A 14,187-nucleotide genomic window follows, 5' to 3' on the forward strand; every position below is an offset into this window, starting at 1 on the left:
TCAAGTATGTGTGTCATAGTGCTCAGAAGACGTTGTCGAGAAGAAAAAATTCTTCAAAAAAAAGTCGAAAAAAAAATTTGAAATAATTTTAGACGAGAGGCGAGTGCCCTATACGCAGGAGTTGACGAACAGCGCGGGATGTTATATACAGGACAAATGTGAGTTGTGAGGTCTACTGAACTCGAAAATGTTACCACTCTTGCTTTTGAACCCCTGAAATGCTATCAACAACAGTAATATGATAGATTAAATTGAAGATCGAGGTAGTCAATTTGTCTACAAATGTTTCCTGCACTTGTGAGCAATCATTGAGACTTCCAAACTATCTTCATAAATTTGAGAAAAAACTTTGTTGAACACCATTTTCGTTATATTCACGATTCAATACGTTCATTGGTACAGTCAATATTGAAAGAAGGAAAAAAGAAAAACAAGAAAAAACAAAAAAAATAATAAAATCCGAAAAGAAGACGAAATGACAATGGGGTATTTGGACGTGGATCTAGGGAAAGGCCCCAAAAATCACTTAATCTGTCTTCATATGGGTATTTTCTCACTAGCAAAAGTATTGTTTGCAAAGGTTCTTTTTGTTTACCCTTTTTATTCTTTTTTTGTGATTCTGATTGTAGTGTATATTATATTAAGTTCGTCAATTCGTGTCTGGTTGCGCTTCCGCCAACTCGTAGCTATCGATACTGGCGTCATCTTTCACCGCCACCAAGCGCGTTTTGCTAAACCCAATCGTCTTATAGCTATTCTCATTTTTGAATGACTCCGACCACAGCTTGGCCTTCTTATTATAGCGCCAGCCCTGGATACCTTCACTGCCAAATGCCACCAATACCTGGCACGAGTCATCAATCGCCAAACCCTGGGCCGATCCATCAACGGTGAATGTTTGAACAATCTTATTCTTGCGAAGATCAACAAGGTCAATGGCACTAGCATCATCACTTCGCAGTAACGCAAACATCCAGTACCCGTTCATGCCAAAGTTTATGGCCACCACCTCCGAATGAGTGGTGCTGATGGTCATCGCTAGCAGGTGGGAGATGTTGTTATATACATCCACTTTACCCTGCAGAGAGCCGAGGGCGAAGAGACCACCGTCAACGTGAAACGCCCCACACTTTAATTCGCCGGCACTGGGCTTGTATGAGTCAGGCAACAATTTATCATGGTATACCACCGTGGCAGCGTCGTTATTCAATGCCACAAACACATCGTTGTTGGAGGGGTGGCGTACCACTTGATAGACGTGGCGCACTGGAAGTTGGTGGTCGTTGTGTTCGATGTATTCCTCTGAAGCCACCACGGGGTTTTCGAGGTCAAACACGTACTTGCCACCGATGTCAACCGGAGTGGTTTCGTTGGAGTTGGTGTCAAAGATTTCCAGAACTTCCGCACCAACAATATCAACTTTGCCATTAGGACGAACCGCAGCATTCTCCACATGGAACTTAGCACTAGGAACATGCAATTCTTGAGAAGAAGGGAAGCCGTCAAGGTCACCATAATTGTATTTGATTTTGTGCTTTTTGTGGAGGGCAAATAATTCGTCGCGGGCGTGTTCAATATCCTCGGCGTACTTAGCCGCTTCTTCGGCATTAGCCACCGCATCGTTGACATTAGCTTCTGAAGCCGATTCTGCAACTTTATCGTTTGTATTGGTACCATTTTCTGGTTTATCTCCGGTGCCGTCTTTAGTCTCTCTAGTGTCGACTTTTCTCCGTTTACGCTGAGTATCGGTATCGCCCGTAGTTTCGGCCATCGCCGCCGTGAGCTGGTTCACCGCCTGCTCAAGCTCGTCGCGTCGGTTCATCGCCTCCACACATAGCCGTTTATACAGCTCATTCTTATAGAGCTGCTCGCTGAGCTGTTTGCGAGTGTCGGCCAACTGGCGGCGCAACGAGTACATCTCCAACACAGTGGCGTTCCACTGAGTCTGGAACGCCAGGAGAAGCAGAGGGATCAGCGTTTGCGGGAGCGGCGGCACCGTAGGGTCGACGGCGATGGCGATGATGTCATCGATGGCCAACGGCTCCCCCGACACCGGGTCGGTGCCAGTGGCGTTGATGTAGTCGACCAAGTGCTTGCGCTCAAATATCGCCCCCAGTTTCGGCAGTACCACCGGCTCCGTGGCCACGGCGCCCAGGATGGAGCATATCATGGATGCTAGGTTGTATAGAGTGCTCTGCTGTGCGCCGCACCAAAACAGTCGCGACATAGGAGGCACCGAGGGGACCCCACTGGCAACGCTTCCACCCTCAGTTAATGACTACTAAGAATAGTAACCAAGCCAATTACTACTGGTAACAAACTTTACCAAATAAAATTTTCAAAATACCTATTTTTGAAGGCAGTTGGCCGAAGTAATTACATATACAATTGTAGTCACCAGAGATGGGTTAAGCCTCCCGTAAGTGGTATGAGGTAAACCTGCAACCACTCCATAGGGGCCGAGTATTAGTCCGACCCAGTCACGCGCCACTGTGCTCGGCGATTGTTTCCGACGCCACCTGTCGCTGCGGACGCTCTGCGTTGGCGTGGGACGATGCTTGCCTCGTGAGCCGCACCCCTCAGTTGGACCACCCCCCATAGAGATGACCAACAACGTCTACATTGAGGAGGCACTCAAGCAACGGCTCCCGTGGCGCCAGCGGTTTGCCCTCGCCGCCGCAGCGGCGGCGTTGCTGGTGACGGTGTACGTGGGCGCCGAATACTACCGCTTCCGCAACAGCGACGACGACCACCGCCAGGTGTTTCTCCCCACCTGGTTCCACTACAACAAGACCAAATGGCGCTACCCCCAGGGGATCTCATACTTTGATGGCGACGCTCCCCCGCCCCTTGACGCTGAATTCCCCGACCACGTTCGCTACCTAGCTTTAGCGGAAATGGGCCATGCTCAACCGCTCCGGGCGCAATTGCGGGCGCTTGGCCATCGCCCTCCCTGGGCTCTCACCCCTCAAACACACCAGGTGTGGGTAGAGCTGAAGGGCCCCACGGTGTGTGGGCCCAGCATCACGTTCTCCAAGCAGGCGCCGCGAGTGCAATGGCGATGGCGGGTAAAGCCCGTCAATGGCTACGACATCGAGCTTGGCGAGCTCGTGATGGAGACGACGGCAGCGGCGCTGGCGCCAACGCTGGCGCGGTGGGGCTACTGCGGTGCCAGCGCCGTCCCTTACAACGTTAAATTTGCCCTGAGCTATCTTGTCGACGACGACGCCCGCTGCGGGGTGCGGTGCCACGGGCGCGTCGACTTTGACCACTTTGCCCTTAGCGGGGGCGCTAAAATTACCTCACTCATCGTGAACTTGCCGCTGGCGGAGTACACAGTGGTGCCGTGACTCGACATACATACGCATACTACATATATAGGTAACCAGTTTAGCCGAGTGTAGGTGGCGCGTTCGATTCCCGCACGTGGAAATTTGCGGGGCCACGGCACCACTGATATCCCGACGTGGCAGGTCACCTCCGCGCACCAACACGTCGATCACCATATGACCACGCCCGCGGCTCCCGCCAAACCGGCACCGGGGCTACGCAAGTACAAGATCGTGTTCTTGGGTGACCAGAGCGTGGGGAAAACCCTGCTCATTACCCGGTTCATGTACGACACCTTCGACGAGCAGTACGCCGCCACCATCGGCATCGACTTCCTCTCGAAAACGATGTATTTGGACGACAACCGCACCGTGCGCCTCCAGTTGTGGGACACGGCGGGACAGGAACGTTTTCGACTGTTGATCCCGTCGTACATCCGCGACTCCCACGTCGCCGTCGTCTGTTACGACATCACCAACAAAAAGCTGTTCCAGAACTTGGAGAAGTGGATCAAGGACGTCCAGCTGGAGCGTGGTGACGACGTCATCATCGTCATCGTCGGCACAAAGTCCGATTTGGCCCAGCAGAACCGCCAGGTGACGCTGGACGAGGTCGAGGCGTTGCACCAAAAGGTGGGGCTGAAGTTCTACATTGAGACGTCGACCAAGGCCAACCACAACGTGAAGTTGTTGTTCAAGAAGATTGCCCAGGCGTTACCGGAAGCAGGCCCGCTGCTGGGTGGTAGCGAAGCCAACGAACCCACCCAGACCGTCGATATCTCCGTCGACACCCTGGCGCCCCAGACCAAGTGCTGCTGAGGCCTAACACAACCCACCCCCCAACCTTAACGAGTCAACGTCAATATACCGTGTACCGTTTTTAGACCATTCCATAGAGCATCAAATTCACGACCCGTTCACGATCAGTTTAGATGACGAAGTAGATTTCGTTTAAATATTACTACGATTAACCAAAATACTTTACTTCTAGATGCTTTGATCGATAGAGATCACTTTATTTGTTTTGTTTCGTTTCCTGTTCATAGGGTCTGCTCCCCGCCTCGAGGGCTTATCTCATCGCGCCCTCATCGCGACTGTCTTACAACCAGGGTGATGGCGAAACAGGCGAAGCTGACGACGTCACGCAAGGGGAAAAAGGCCTGGCGCAAGAACGTCGATGTCACCGACATCGAGGAAGGGCTCGAACAGGCCCGTGACCGCAAGCGGCACTTGGGGGACGACGCCGATATCGAGGTGGGCGACTTCGTCATCGACACCACCCCCGTCCCCGTTACGCTGGTCAAGAAGCCCAAATACCAAGAGATCGTGGCCAACCGCTCCAAGGTGGCGGCGTTGGCCCACCCTCACGCCTCGGCGGCCAAGGCCCGGCCCAAGAAGAACCTCGACGGGGTGCTGAAGACGCAGTTGCTCCACTTGATCAAGATGAACGGGGGCAAGTACAAGAGCGAAGACAAGGTCAAGGCGAGAATAGATAAGGACGGGTTGACCAACGTCGATGCCCGCGACCTCTGGGACGCCCCCGAGCCCAAATCCGACGTGCCCAAGGTGTTGACGGAGCTGCCGTTGGCCCCCATCACCAAGCCCAAACACGCTCCTAAATCGTTCAAACGGGCACCAGTGACGTTGGATAAGGTTGACGACAACAGTGCCATCCACGGCGGTAAATCATACAACCCCACGTTGGAACTGTGGAAGGAGTTGATCAACCTGGAGTACACCACCGAAGCGCAAAAGGAGTCTATCCGTCAAGAATTGAACGACTTCAAGGATAAGTTGGCTCAGTTAGCCGCCGAATTGAATAACCACGATGAACTGCTGTCAGAGGAAGAAGACGACGAGGAAACTAACGACAACGATAAGGACGACGACAAATACAGACTCTCGGTGAACGCCCCGCTGAAAAACAAGAAAAAGACCAAGTATCAGCGTAATAAGCAAAACAGACACAAGCAGAGGTTACAGTTGGAGCAAGAGATCAAGGAGCTTAAGATCAAGGTGAAGGAGCTTAATAAAATTGACGACATCTTGGCCGCCAAGGCCATCGAAGAAGTCAAGCCTCAATCGTTCATCGGGAAGGAAAAGAAGGTGAAGAAGTTGTTCAAGTACACCGCATTGCAGGCACCGTTGGAGGTGAAGTTGCTGGACGAATTGACCAGCAACTTGAAGAACGTCAAGCCGGAAGGTAACTTGTTGTACGACACGATGTTGGGGTTGCAGAAACTGGGGAAGGTCGAGGCGAGATTGCCGGTAGCCAAGAAGCGCAAGTACGCTCCTAAGGTCACCGAGAAATGGACGTATAAGGATTTCAAGTGATGACTTATAATGAATAGATAATTGCCGTAATCGGTGTAGATAAATTACTAGCGATGACCATGCTGATAATTATACGAATTCAAAGATATAGCTGATGATTTTCCAAAAGAATTACTACGATATTGTATGTCTAGGCAATTTGTTTGCAACAGTAGACTCTCGTTTATCAATTAGCTTGAACTACACCATTGAGAAAATTGGAGGTGTAATACCACAAGCTGACAAAGCTTAAACGCTTCTTTTATTGACATATGCTACGATTCAGCAATTACGAGGCGTTTTGTAGCTATCTAACTCATGGAATCACGATTCAGATGGTAGAGACGCGCACTATTTTTATTATAATAACTTTAAAATGGCTAAGGCAAAATATAGTTGAAAATTGAGTCTACCATTGAGATCAATGTTCGTCAAGTAAAAACGTTTGTTGCAAAACTCATGATAATACTAGTTATTGATTCTATGGAATATAGCGACTGTAATTAAGGTGCTACTAATCGGTACGGTCGCGCCTGCATGTAGTCGTGCGAACCAATGAAAGCCTACGAAAATGTGAGCATCCATCTTCAACATGCCTGTTCCTTTCGAAGGGTTGTTGCCCTATGCGATCATGACCGCGTTTTACGGTCTCGCCGGCCATGGTGTTGGTGCTATCAGATACTGGGACAACGGTTACAAGAACGACCGTTGGGACTTGGACGAATGGGACGAGCTGATGATGGCTCGTGATTTCCGTCTCACCGGTGTCCGCCGAGGCCAGTCCCAGGAAGCGGTGGCCCCCGACTCGTTCAAGACGTCGCAAATCACCGAACAAGAGTACTACACTCCCTACAGAGACCAATTCTTCTGTTTCAGAGAACGTCTCTACCGCGGGTACACTACGGGGAACTGGGATTTCTCGTGAGTGGTCAGCATGCATTTATAATAAACGTACGACAATTATTATTTACCATTATCCCCACAATCGCTGGATGAACTTGTCCATGGGCACCGCGAGCTTGGCCTGGCCCTGCGCCCACGGGTGCTGGAGCATCTGTCGCGGCAGCGGCCGTTCCTCAGGGTTCTTGCGTAGACAGTAGGCGATAAAGTTCTTAAACGAGTCGCTCCAGTAGATGCCAGTGTCCGGCTGGTCGACAAGGCGAGGCTCGTACTCTAATATGAGGTTGACGAGAGCAATCGGCGCCATGTTGGCGAGATCGCTCCCTTGTTCGTTGAACGGGAACCTGCCGAGGGCCACTTCCAAAAGCGTGAGCCCTAACAGCCACACGTCCAGCGTCACCAGATACGGCTTGCCCAAAATCCTTTCGGGAGCCATATAGTATTGGGTACCGACAAATGTCGTCACCAACGAGTTCACCACTTCGCCCGAGACGCCAAAGTCACAGAGTTTCACATTACCTTCGGCGTCAAAGAGGATATTCAGCGGCTTGATGTCACGGTGAATGATGCGCTGCTGGTGCAAATACGTGAGGCCATTGAGCACGGCGACAGCGATCTTTCCGAGCACGCGCTCGTTGACTCGATTGGTGGGGTCCATCTCGATCACCCGCTTGTACACGGCGTCCAACAGCTTACCGGCCATATACTCCATGGCAATCCCGATCTGCAGCAGCAGGGGCAACATGAACGTGCCGTAATACTGGACGATATACGGCAGCAGACACGCCCGGTTGTACTGGAGCTCGCGCACGATCTGCTTCTCGATGTCGGAGTTGGGATCGGAGTTGATGAGCTTGAGGGCGAAAATGTGGCGGCCTAGGCGACATTTCAGCACCAGCCCGCCGCTGCCCTCGCCTAAGGTGGCAATGGGCTTAATGGCTTGCGATTCGGCGAGCTGCTGCCACTGGTCGGGACCCAAATTAGTAAGCAGCTCGATGGCGTCGACGTTTTGGATTGTCTCTGCGTGCGGGGCCGGGGGCATTGGCGGGTGATCGTAGAGCATGTTGTAAGGGTGGGGTTTCGGTACTGGCTCCAGGGCATCGACGGGGGTGTGTTGGACTTTTTCGAAGTCGATGGGAGGCGGTTTTCGTTTTGCTTTCGTCTTCAGCGGGAGCGGGTGGAGCGACGGTGCCAGCATCGACGGCATCTGGGGGGGCTCCTCCGAGCCAATGTCGACAGATAGCAGCGGCACCGGTGCCCGGGTGTCGCTGCCAAGGGGCTTGGGGATATTGAAGGACATCCCCGTCCTTACTGCGAGCCTGTGGGACAATGCGCACCGGTAACAGCAATGCAACTCGCTTGGTAGGCCCTGGGTGCGACGGGCGCGCCCGGGCCCCGCGTGGTGGTAGGGCGCGTGTCATTTGGGGGAAAGGGGCAACAGGGACATTTCCAAGGGTTCATAGAGCTCTATTGATGAATAAGGAATTATAACAACCTCAAAGTGAGGTATCAGCATCGAAAGTATCGAGAGGAGAGGAGGTAAGTGTGATCTGGTCATGGTGGCACAAGTGTTAAAGTTTAGCGACAGCGCGGACCACGAGGAGAAAAAAGCTAAATGGCACGGCGGTGCAAATTCTTGAATCAATCGAAGGAGGGGAAGGTGGGAACGAGACAATTGAGGTTGGCATTGGCGTCGGTCAAGGTAGTAGCAGTTTAGGCTGGTGAGGGGTAATATCCATGTAGGGGTATTCAAATAAATTGGCTACAGTGTTGGCTTGCAACAACACCCGTGGGGAATATACTAATCCAATGTATCTACAAAGCGATCAGTGGGGATGCCTATAGTCGCTTTTATCCAAGCTTCGAGAAAACAATTGATTTAATTCAATTACTGCACGATAAGAACCGCCCACAGATCCACTCTAGCTAAATTCGTATACGAGTGACCTGATACACCTAAAAATTTGAGGCGAAACGGAATCAACAACTCCGTCGTATATTTTTTTTCAACATAACATAGAATGTGTAGTTGTTCAAGACCTCTGTGACAAGTTAATGAAAAATTGGTACATGAAGGTCACAATTGACGAGCGCGATTGGTTCGTGAAAATTGAATTTTTGAAATTTGGTAAGCGAACGACTTTATTGAAGAATTGAGGAATGCACACCCCTTATCATATCAAAGTAGCCTAATATGCTAGATAAACTCGTTTAATACTACTAAAAGTAGTACATGAATGCAGTTGATTATTTCTCATAGTCGTTTGACTCTGATAGCTCGTTGATCACGGGTTGATCACGGCGCCTTTGAAATGTCTTTCCTTGATTTTGCAAAAATTAACAATGTTCATATTCACCATGCAAAGACATTGCGTAATTTCTATCAAAATTATTTCGAAACAAGATGTACACTCTATGCAATCATTCATTATCATCCTTTCCATTGAATTTCAGGATATATCTATCTATAGTTATTTAAGAACTACATCAAACGTGATTACTCAACCTTAACGGTTTATTTGATGTAGGTTTCATGCAATTGAACAACCCATCGTAAATCAGACATCAACCTTTCTTTTCATCGGTTCTCATAGCTGCCTGCTGAGCTTTCCGACTCATTTTCTTAATGAATAAGTCGATGCAAAAGTAAAGGATAATATTCATCACTATTATCCACGCGGCAATGATACCGTAACACCAGCCAATGTGGCCCTTGTGGGTGTTGAAAAGAATCATTTTAGTACACTCGTAGGCATTGTAACTGGGGAAAGAGTACCTGTATCGATATAAGTTTGCCGTGAGTGTCATGGGGGTATACGTGGGCGACACATTGGAGATCACCCAGAAAATCAACCAGAAGCCAAGTAAGGTTGGGAAATACAACGTCAACATAAGCGCAGCAATCTCAATAACTGTCCCGACGGCCGTCATCGTCATCCAATTTGTCATCCAGTACACCATGAACCCAGCGTGGCCATAGGCTCGGGTCATCTCGATTTGGAAAGCAAGTGACATTAACGAGTAAATCAATGAAAACCAAAAGTAGGTAATGAATGATGAGATAAACCGATACGCCATGTAGTGACCTCGTCTAACCCTTTTGGCGCCCACCATTTTATGCAATTCTGCGAACAATTGAAATTGGAAAAAGGTAACGATAATCATATAAATCAACCCCACTTGGGTTGGAGCAATCAATTTGGCGCACCGGTTCCAAGTCACGTATCGTCAATAATAATGGCTGAGATATCACCGGCCACCCTTTGCTCAAAACGTCACCAACATTCCCTCCGTTTGCTTGTACCGCGTTCACTACTTGTCCGGAAAGTTCCTGCTGCCGAGCCATGAGCATCAGCTGGATAGACTGGCAATTTTTGATGACGTAGTTTAGCACTGCCCGAAAGTCTCGACCGGACTCCACCACTGCCACCCACGTCTCATTGCCCGCTTCATAACAGGTATTACCAGCCATCATTGCTTTGTAAAGCCGACTGGTGGCATCCTTCTTAACGTGAATGACCCCCCACATTCTCTGGTGATGGTATCAAGTTGTCGAGTGCTTTTCTTCAACCGTGGTGGTATGTTTCGGCTGGATGGTGCTGAAATTTTGTGGGGTGTATACACTCCAGTCCCCAATCTCGCGGGCTTCAGGGGTAAAGAGAATGTCAATAATTTCATTGCCGATAGTAGGAGGTACGCCGTCGACGGTCTCGGTGTCCTCAATCATCACCAACATCTTCAAATACTTTTGGTGGTCGTTTTTGTGCATCATAGACCCCCAGTAGATCGAAAAGATACCGCCCATACACACCGCCACCAAAAGATAATGCTTTGCAAAGCTCTTGACGATGTTGGGATACACTGACCGGACTTCAGGGTCCCAAAACGACCGCTCACCGTAGATTTGCTACAATGCCAGGGGGGTTTCATTATCCACATTGGTCTCGTGAGAATTGGCACTATCGCCTCCGTTGGCGTCTGCCAGACCGAGAGGCGATCGACCCTGGTGGCGTCGAAATTTCTCTAGTACACCCATCAATCGACAGCGGTAGTGTCGTGTAGTGTAAGCAATTTAGTGGGTTAAGTAATGGATGTGGCTGACAAATGTTGACAAATTTTAACACTGCCTGCTTCGGCAAACAGGCACAACAGTCGGCCCGACAGCGGGGCCCGACAGCGGGGCCCGACACGGAAACCAGGCGGAGATACAACTGACAGTGTGAGAGAAACGGTGGACTGGCGACCCAAAAATAATCCCGACAATCAAATTTCGCAGAAGATAGGACAGGTGCTCTCCGCTGTGGGGCGGCAATATATCTGCTAGACATTAAATTCGAGTTAAGGGCTGGGTTCATGCCAGTCACTGCTAAAGGGCGGAAACTGTCACGGCTGGTTTGACTGCATCCTACGGCTAGCGTGGTTGTCGGCGTCGTTGTCGTCACTCTTTCGCACCAGTCTGGATCTGGTTGCGGTTGCGGTAGCTCACAAAATGTCACTTTTCGGGGTGGAGTCAATTGTCGCAAGGCCATCAAAACCGACACTAAGGTCGGCGTCCCGCTGGGCCGAAATTCACAATAACTAGTGACCGATGCCGGCACTCTTTTTGTGCCACATTGGTGTAGGCGTTGTCATTGTGCCCTTGCTTTTAGTTAAGGTAGCCTCGCTTGATCATATCTTTACGTCTACGAGTGCGAAATTATTCAACCGATCGTTTCGCCCCCTCACCCGATATGGTAAGCATCCGAAATTTCGGTGTCACAACAAAAATCGCTCCAGATTAAACTAACTGATTAGCAACACGGTGTCAAGCGTAAGCACTGGTCCGACGCCGAACTCCGAGAGAAAGAAGCCCAGGATGAGGCGAAGATCGCCACCTACCGCCAGCTCACTAAGCTCGTGCTTGACCACCGCCAACAGTACGACGACACCAGTTTCACCAACACCACCACTCTCCTCACGCTCAATCCCGAATTCTACACCATATGGAACATTCGACGAGAGATTTTGGAGCACTGGGGGCTTGACACCGATAAGGTGAAGCGCCACCTTGCCGAGGACCTTAAGATGGTGATGGCGATGCTCAAACGGTTTCCTAAGTGCTACTGGGTGTGGAACCATCGGCGGTGGTGTCTATTATCGCTTAAAGACGACGCCAACTGGGAGAAAGAGTTTGCGTTGGTCCTGATGCTCTTGGACTTGGACATCCGCAATTTCCACGGGTGGCAATATCGTCGGTTTGTCGTGAGCCAGATAGAGCTTGGCCAGCGGCCAGAACAACAGCTAGCCACGGATCTCAAGGAGTTCGAATATACCACGTTGAAGATCCTGGGCAATATCTCCAACTTCAGTGCTTGGCACAATCGATCACAATTGATCCCCAAAATCATCACCAGAGTACACGAGCTAAATGTCACCGACCAGCCGATGTTTTCTGATCCAGAAAAGCTAATGGCCAACGAGCTAGAGCTTGTCACCACGGGGATGTACATGGACTCTAGCGACACCTCGGTATGGACGTATCTCCAATGGCTCGTCACTGATCCGCTTTTGGTAACTGAATTAAAGCAAAGAGGCGTATATGAAACCATTCTTCGAGACCAACTAGCCAAAGTGAAAGAACTCGATGACTTGGAATTGGACGAGAATGGCAAGCACGACGTGTGGTGTCTCAAGTCTATGGTGCTCATCACTGCCTTGCTTAATCGCGAAGCGCAACGACCGATCGTCGATGAAAACATTACTGAATGGTTGAACCTTCTAGTTGAGCTTGATCCCCAACGTCATCAACGCTATCGCGACCAACTTCTGGGCCGCAATCCCGTCATATCTACTACACCAACGAGTGTTACCTCGTGATCATATAATAAACGAGTCTATGCATTTTACTGTTTTAACCCTAGCTCACGCCCAACCTCGGTCTTCATCAACTCAAGCCAAAAAAGTTCTCGCCCTAAATTGCGCAATACTTTCACCAGCTGATCAATGTTGGCGTCGTTAATTAACTCTGAAGCTTGAGGAAATTTACCTCCAATCAAGTTTATGCAATCCTTGGTAGCTTTGATGTCGGCAACCACATCGTAGAGCTGGCCCACAAGAACCAGATCAGGCACCACGTAGTCCTTAATATCCACTGGCGCCTGAGGAGTTCCGTTGTTGTCAATGGCGGTGTATATGATTGACTTGTCCTCACTGTTGGCAATCTCCAATTTCTGGAGCCGCTGGTTGCTCGCCTGGAGCAGACTCAATTGTTGACGGAGGTAGTCGACATGGCCATCGAGGATTTTTTCATTTTCTTTCGCTTGTTGAAGGTGATGGCCAAGCTGTTGACTTAACACCTCCGTTTTAGCGTGGTTAGCGTCGATTTCGTCGGTGGGAGGTTGGATTTGAGGCACCACCAGCGCCACTGCTGCCATCACCCGATGTTGAGTGTGCTGATCTTTGGCAGAAGTGGTAGTGGAAGACTCAGGGCCCACAGTGTCAAGAATGTCGGGGTTGATGGTCTGGTTGCGTGAAGGGGGCGTGGGTGATCCCGTGTATGGCAACGCCTGATGAGGAGATGGAGTATGCGCTGGGTACGGAAGAGATGTGGCCTGTGGTATCCGTTGAGGCGTGTTCGTTTGAGGATAGGGTAATTGCTGAGGTCCGGATGACGCATGCATATGAGGGGGGGGCGGTGCTGGCTGCTGCCGGTGCTGATGATGGAAATGCAGATTTTGAGGGTATGGTACAGGTGGTGGCAGCATCGGCGATGGCTGAGGAACACCATTGGGGATATGTGGTAGTGGTTTATCCTGTTGTGCGTACGGTTTTGGCGGTAGCGGTGGCTGTAGCCCCGTAGCCGTGGTTTGTGGTTTCAACGGGAGGGGCGGCCCCGTGGTCTGGCGGCTACCTGACGTAGACTGTGGAGTTAATTGTGGCCCTGAAGATGTCCCAGTATTAGTAGCACCGACTTTAGCTGGCTTGGCGGGAGCAATGGCTTCAGGTCGGTGGCCAGTGACGGGAGAATTGGCCAGCACCAGTTGCACCACCACGTCCATAAGGCTGAGCAAGTTGTTGTGCGGGTTACGCGGGTCCAGATGCCACTGCAGAAGCATCGGGTGGTAGAAGCGTCCCAGCGTATCGAAGTTATTGTTCGCCTGGAGGTAGAGACCGTGGGAGTGGTCGGCCTGGGCGTAGACGACGGGTATCTGCTCGGGGTAATTGAACGGGATCCAAATGTCAATGGGTACGGGGTTGGGATGCGTACCGGGAGCGTACACCTGTTGCACCAGCGCAGGAATCGTGCCACTAAGGTTAACAAGTAAGGCTGACTGGCCCAGTTGCGGGTCGATGAATTCGCGGGTTTTCACCTTAAACCGAAGGTTCTGGCGGTAGTGTACGCCCAAGAACTGGCACACGTGGTTGTAGACGGTTTCCTTGTCGACGTACTGGGGCTGGATCACCTGGTAGAGCCAGTTGGTCACCAGGGCGGGTACACTCATGGGTGGCGTCGAACAAGGGGATGGGTGGTGTTTCCGCGATCACAAGGGTAAAATTGCTCACGGTATGACGATAAAGCTCGGAGGAATGACCCCAAATCAAGGCAATGGCGGAGGTGAAACGGCGAGTGGAGGTCGCTCCCAGTGAGTAGTGGTCAGTAACTATA

At 50.6% G+C, this 14,187-nt stretch overlaps 9 protein-coding genes across 9 annotated transcripts; 5 read left to right on the plus strand and 4 right to left on the minus strand. All coding sequences in view use genetic code 12, as the record gives it.

Annotated features, from left to right (window-relative positions):
* Nucleotides 1–649: 649 nt before the first annotated feature.
* On the minus strand, nt 650–2,170 carry DIURU_004483 (E3 ubiquitin-protein ligase; the record flags this gene model as incomplete). The annotated part of the gene is made up of 1 exon (XM_034157361.1): nt 650–2,170. One exon carries the CDS (start codon nt 2,168–2,170, stop codon nt 650–652), a length of 1,521 nt encoding a protein of 506 aa, XP_034010704.1.
* Nucleotides 2,171–2,603: 433 nt separating this feature from the next.
* Nucleotides 2,604–3,350, plus strand: DIURU_004484 (uncharacterized protein; the record flags this gene model as incomplete). The annotated part of the gene is made up of 1 exon (XM_034157362.1): nt 2,604–3,350. The coding sequence occupies one exon, from the start codon at nt 2,604–2,606 to the stop codon at nt 3,348–3,350; it is 747 nt and encodes a 248-aa protein (XP_034010705.1).
* Nucleotides 3,351–3,506: 156 nt separating this feature from the next.
* Nucleotides 3,507–4,148, plus strand: DIURU_004485 (Rab family GTPase; the record flags this gene model as incomplete). Its single annotated transcript, XM_034157363.1, has 1 exon — nt 3,507–4,148. The coding sequence occupies one exon, from the start codon at nt 3,507–3,509 to the stop codon at nt 4,146–4,148; it is 642 nt and encodes a 213-aa protein (XP_034010706.1).
* Nucleotides 4,149–4,442: 294 nt separating this feature from the next.
* On the plus strand, nt 4,443–5,663 carry DIURU_004486 (uncharacterized protein; the record flags this gene model as incomplete). The annotated part of the gene is made up of 1 exon (XM_034157364.1): nt 4,443–5,663. The coding sequence occupies one exon, from the start codon at nt 4,443–4,445 to the stop codon at nt 5,661–5,663; it is 1,221 nt and encodes a 406-aa protein (XP_034010707.1).
* A 571-nt stretch (nt 5,664–6,234) lies between these two features.
* Nucleotides 6,235–6,567, plus strand: DIURU_004487 (uncharacterized protein; the record flags this gene model as incomplete). The annotated part of the gene is made up of 1 exon (XM_034157365.1): nt 6,235–6,567. The coding sequence occupies one exon, from the start codon at nt 6,235–6,237 to the stop codon at nt 6,565–6,567; it is 333 nt and encodes a 110-aa protein (XP_034010708.1).
* Nucleotides 6,568–6,615: 48 nt separating this feature from the next.
* On the minus strand, nt 6,616–7,842 carry MKK2 (mitogen-activated protein kinase kinase; the record flags this gene model as incomplete). The annotated part of the gene is made up of 1 exon (XM_034157366.1): nt 6,616–7,842. The coding sequence occupies one exon, from the start codon at nt 7,840–7,842 to the stop codon at nt 6,616–6,618; it is 1,227 nt and encodes a 408-aa protein (XP_034010709.1).
* A 1,265-nt stretch (nt 7,843–9,107) lies between these two features.
* On the minus strand, nt 9,108–9,656 carry DIURU_004489 (uncharacterized protein; the record flags this gene model as incomplete). The annotated part of the gene is made up of 1 exon (XM_034157367.1): nt 9,108–9,656. The coding sequence occupies one exon, from the start codon at nt 9,654–9,656 to the stop codon at nt 9,108–9,110; it is 549 nt and encodes a 182-aa protein (XP_034010710.1).
* Nucleotides 9,657–11,272: 1,616 nt separating this feature from the next.
* Nucleotides 11,273–12,398, plus strand: BET4 (Rab geranylgeranyltransferase; the record flags this gene model as incomplete). Its single annotated transcript, XM_034157369.1, has 2 exons — nt 11,273–11,275; nt 11,337–12,398. 2 exons carry the CDS (start codon nt 11,273–11,275, stop codon nt 12,396–12,398), a joined length of 1,065 nt encoding a protein of 354 aa, XP_034010711.1.
* A 26-nt stretch (nt 12,399–12,424) lies between these two features.
* VPS23 (ubiquitin-binding ESCRT-I subunit protein) lies at nt 12,425–14,023 on the minus strand (the record flags this gene model as incomplete). The annotated part of the gene is made up of 1 exon (XM_034157370.1): nt 12,425–14,023. The coding sequence occupies one exon, from the start codon at nt 14,021–14,023 to the stop codon at nt 12,425–12,427; it is 1,599 nt and encodes a 532-aa protein (XP_034010712.1).
* Nucleotides 14,024–14,187: the final 164 nt, after the last annotated feature.

Source organism: Diutina rugosa, assembly GCF_008704595.1.
Source record: "Diutina rugosa strain CBS 613 chromosome Unknown scaffold84_size32090, whole genome shotgun sequence".
NCBI lineage: Eukaryota > Fungi > Ascomycota > Pichiomycetes > Serinales > Debaryomycetaceae > Diutina > Diutina rugosa.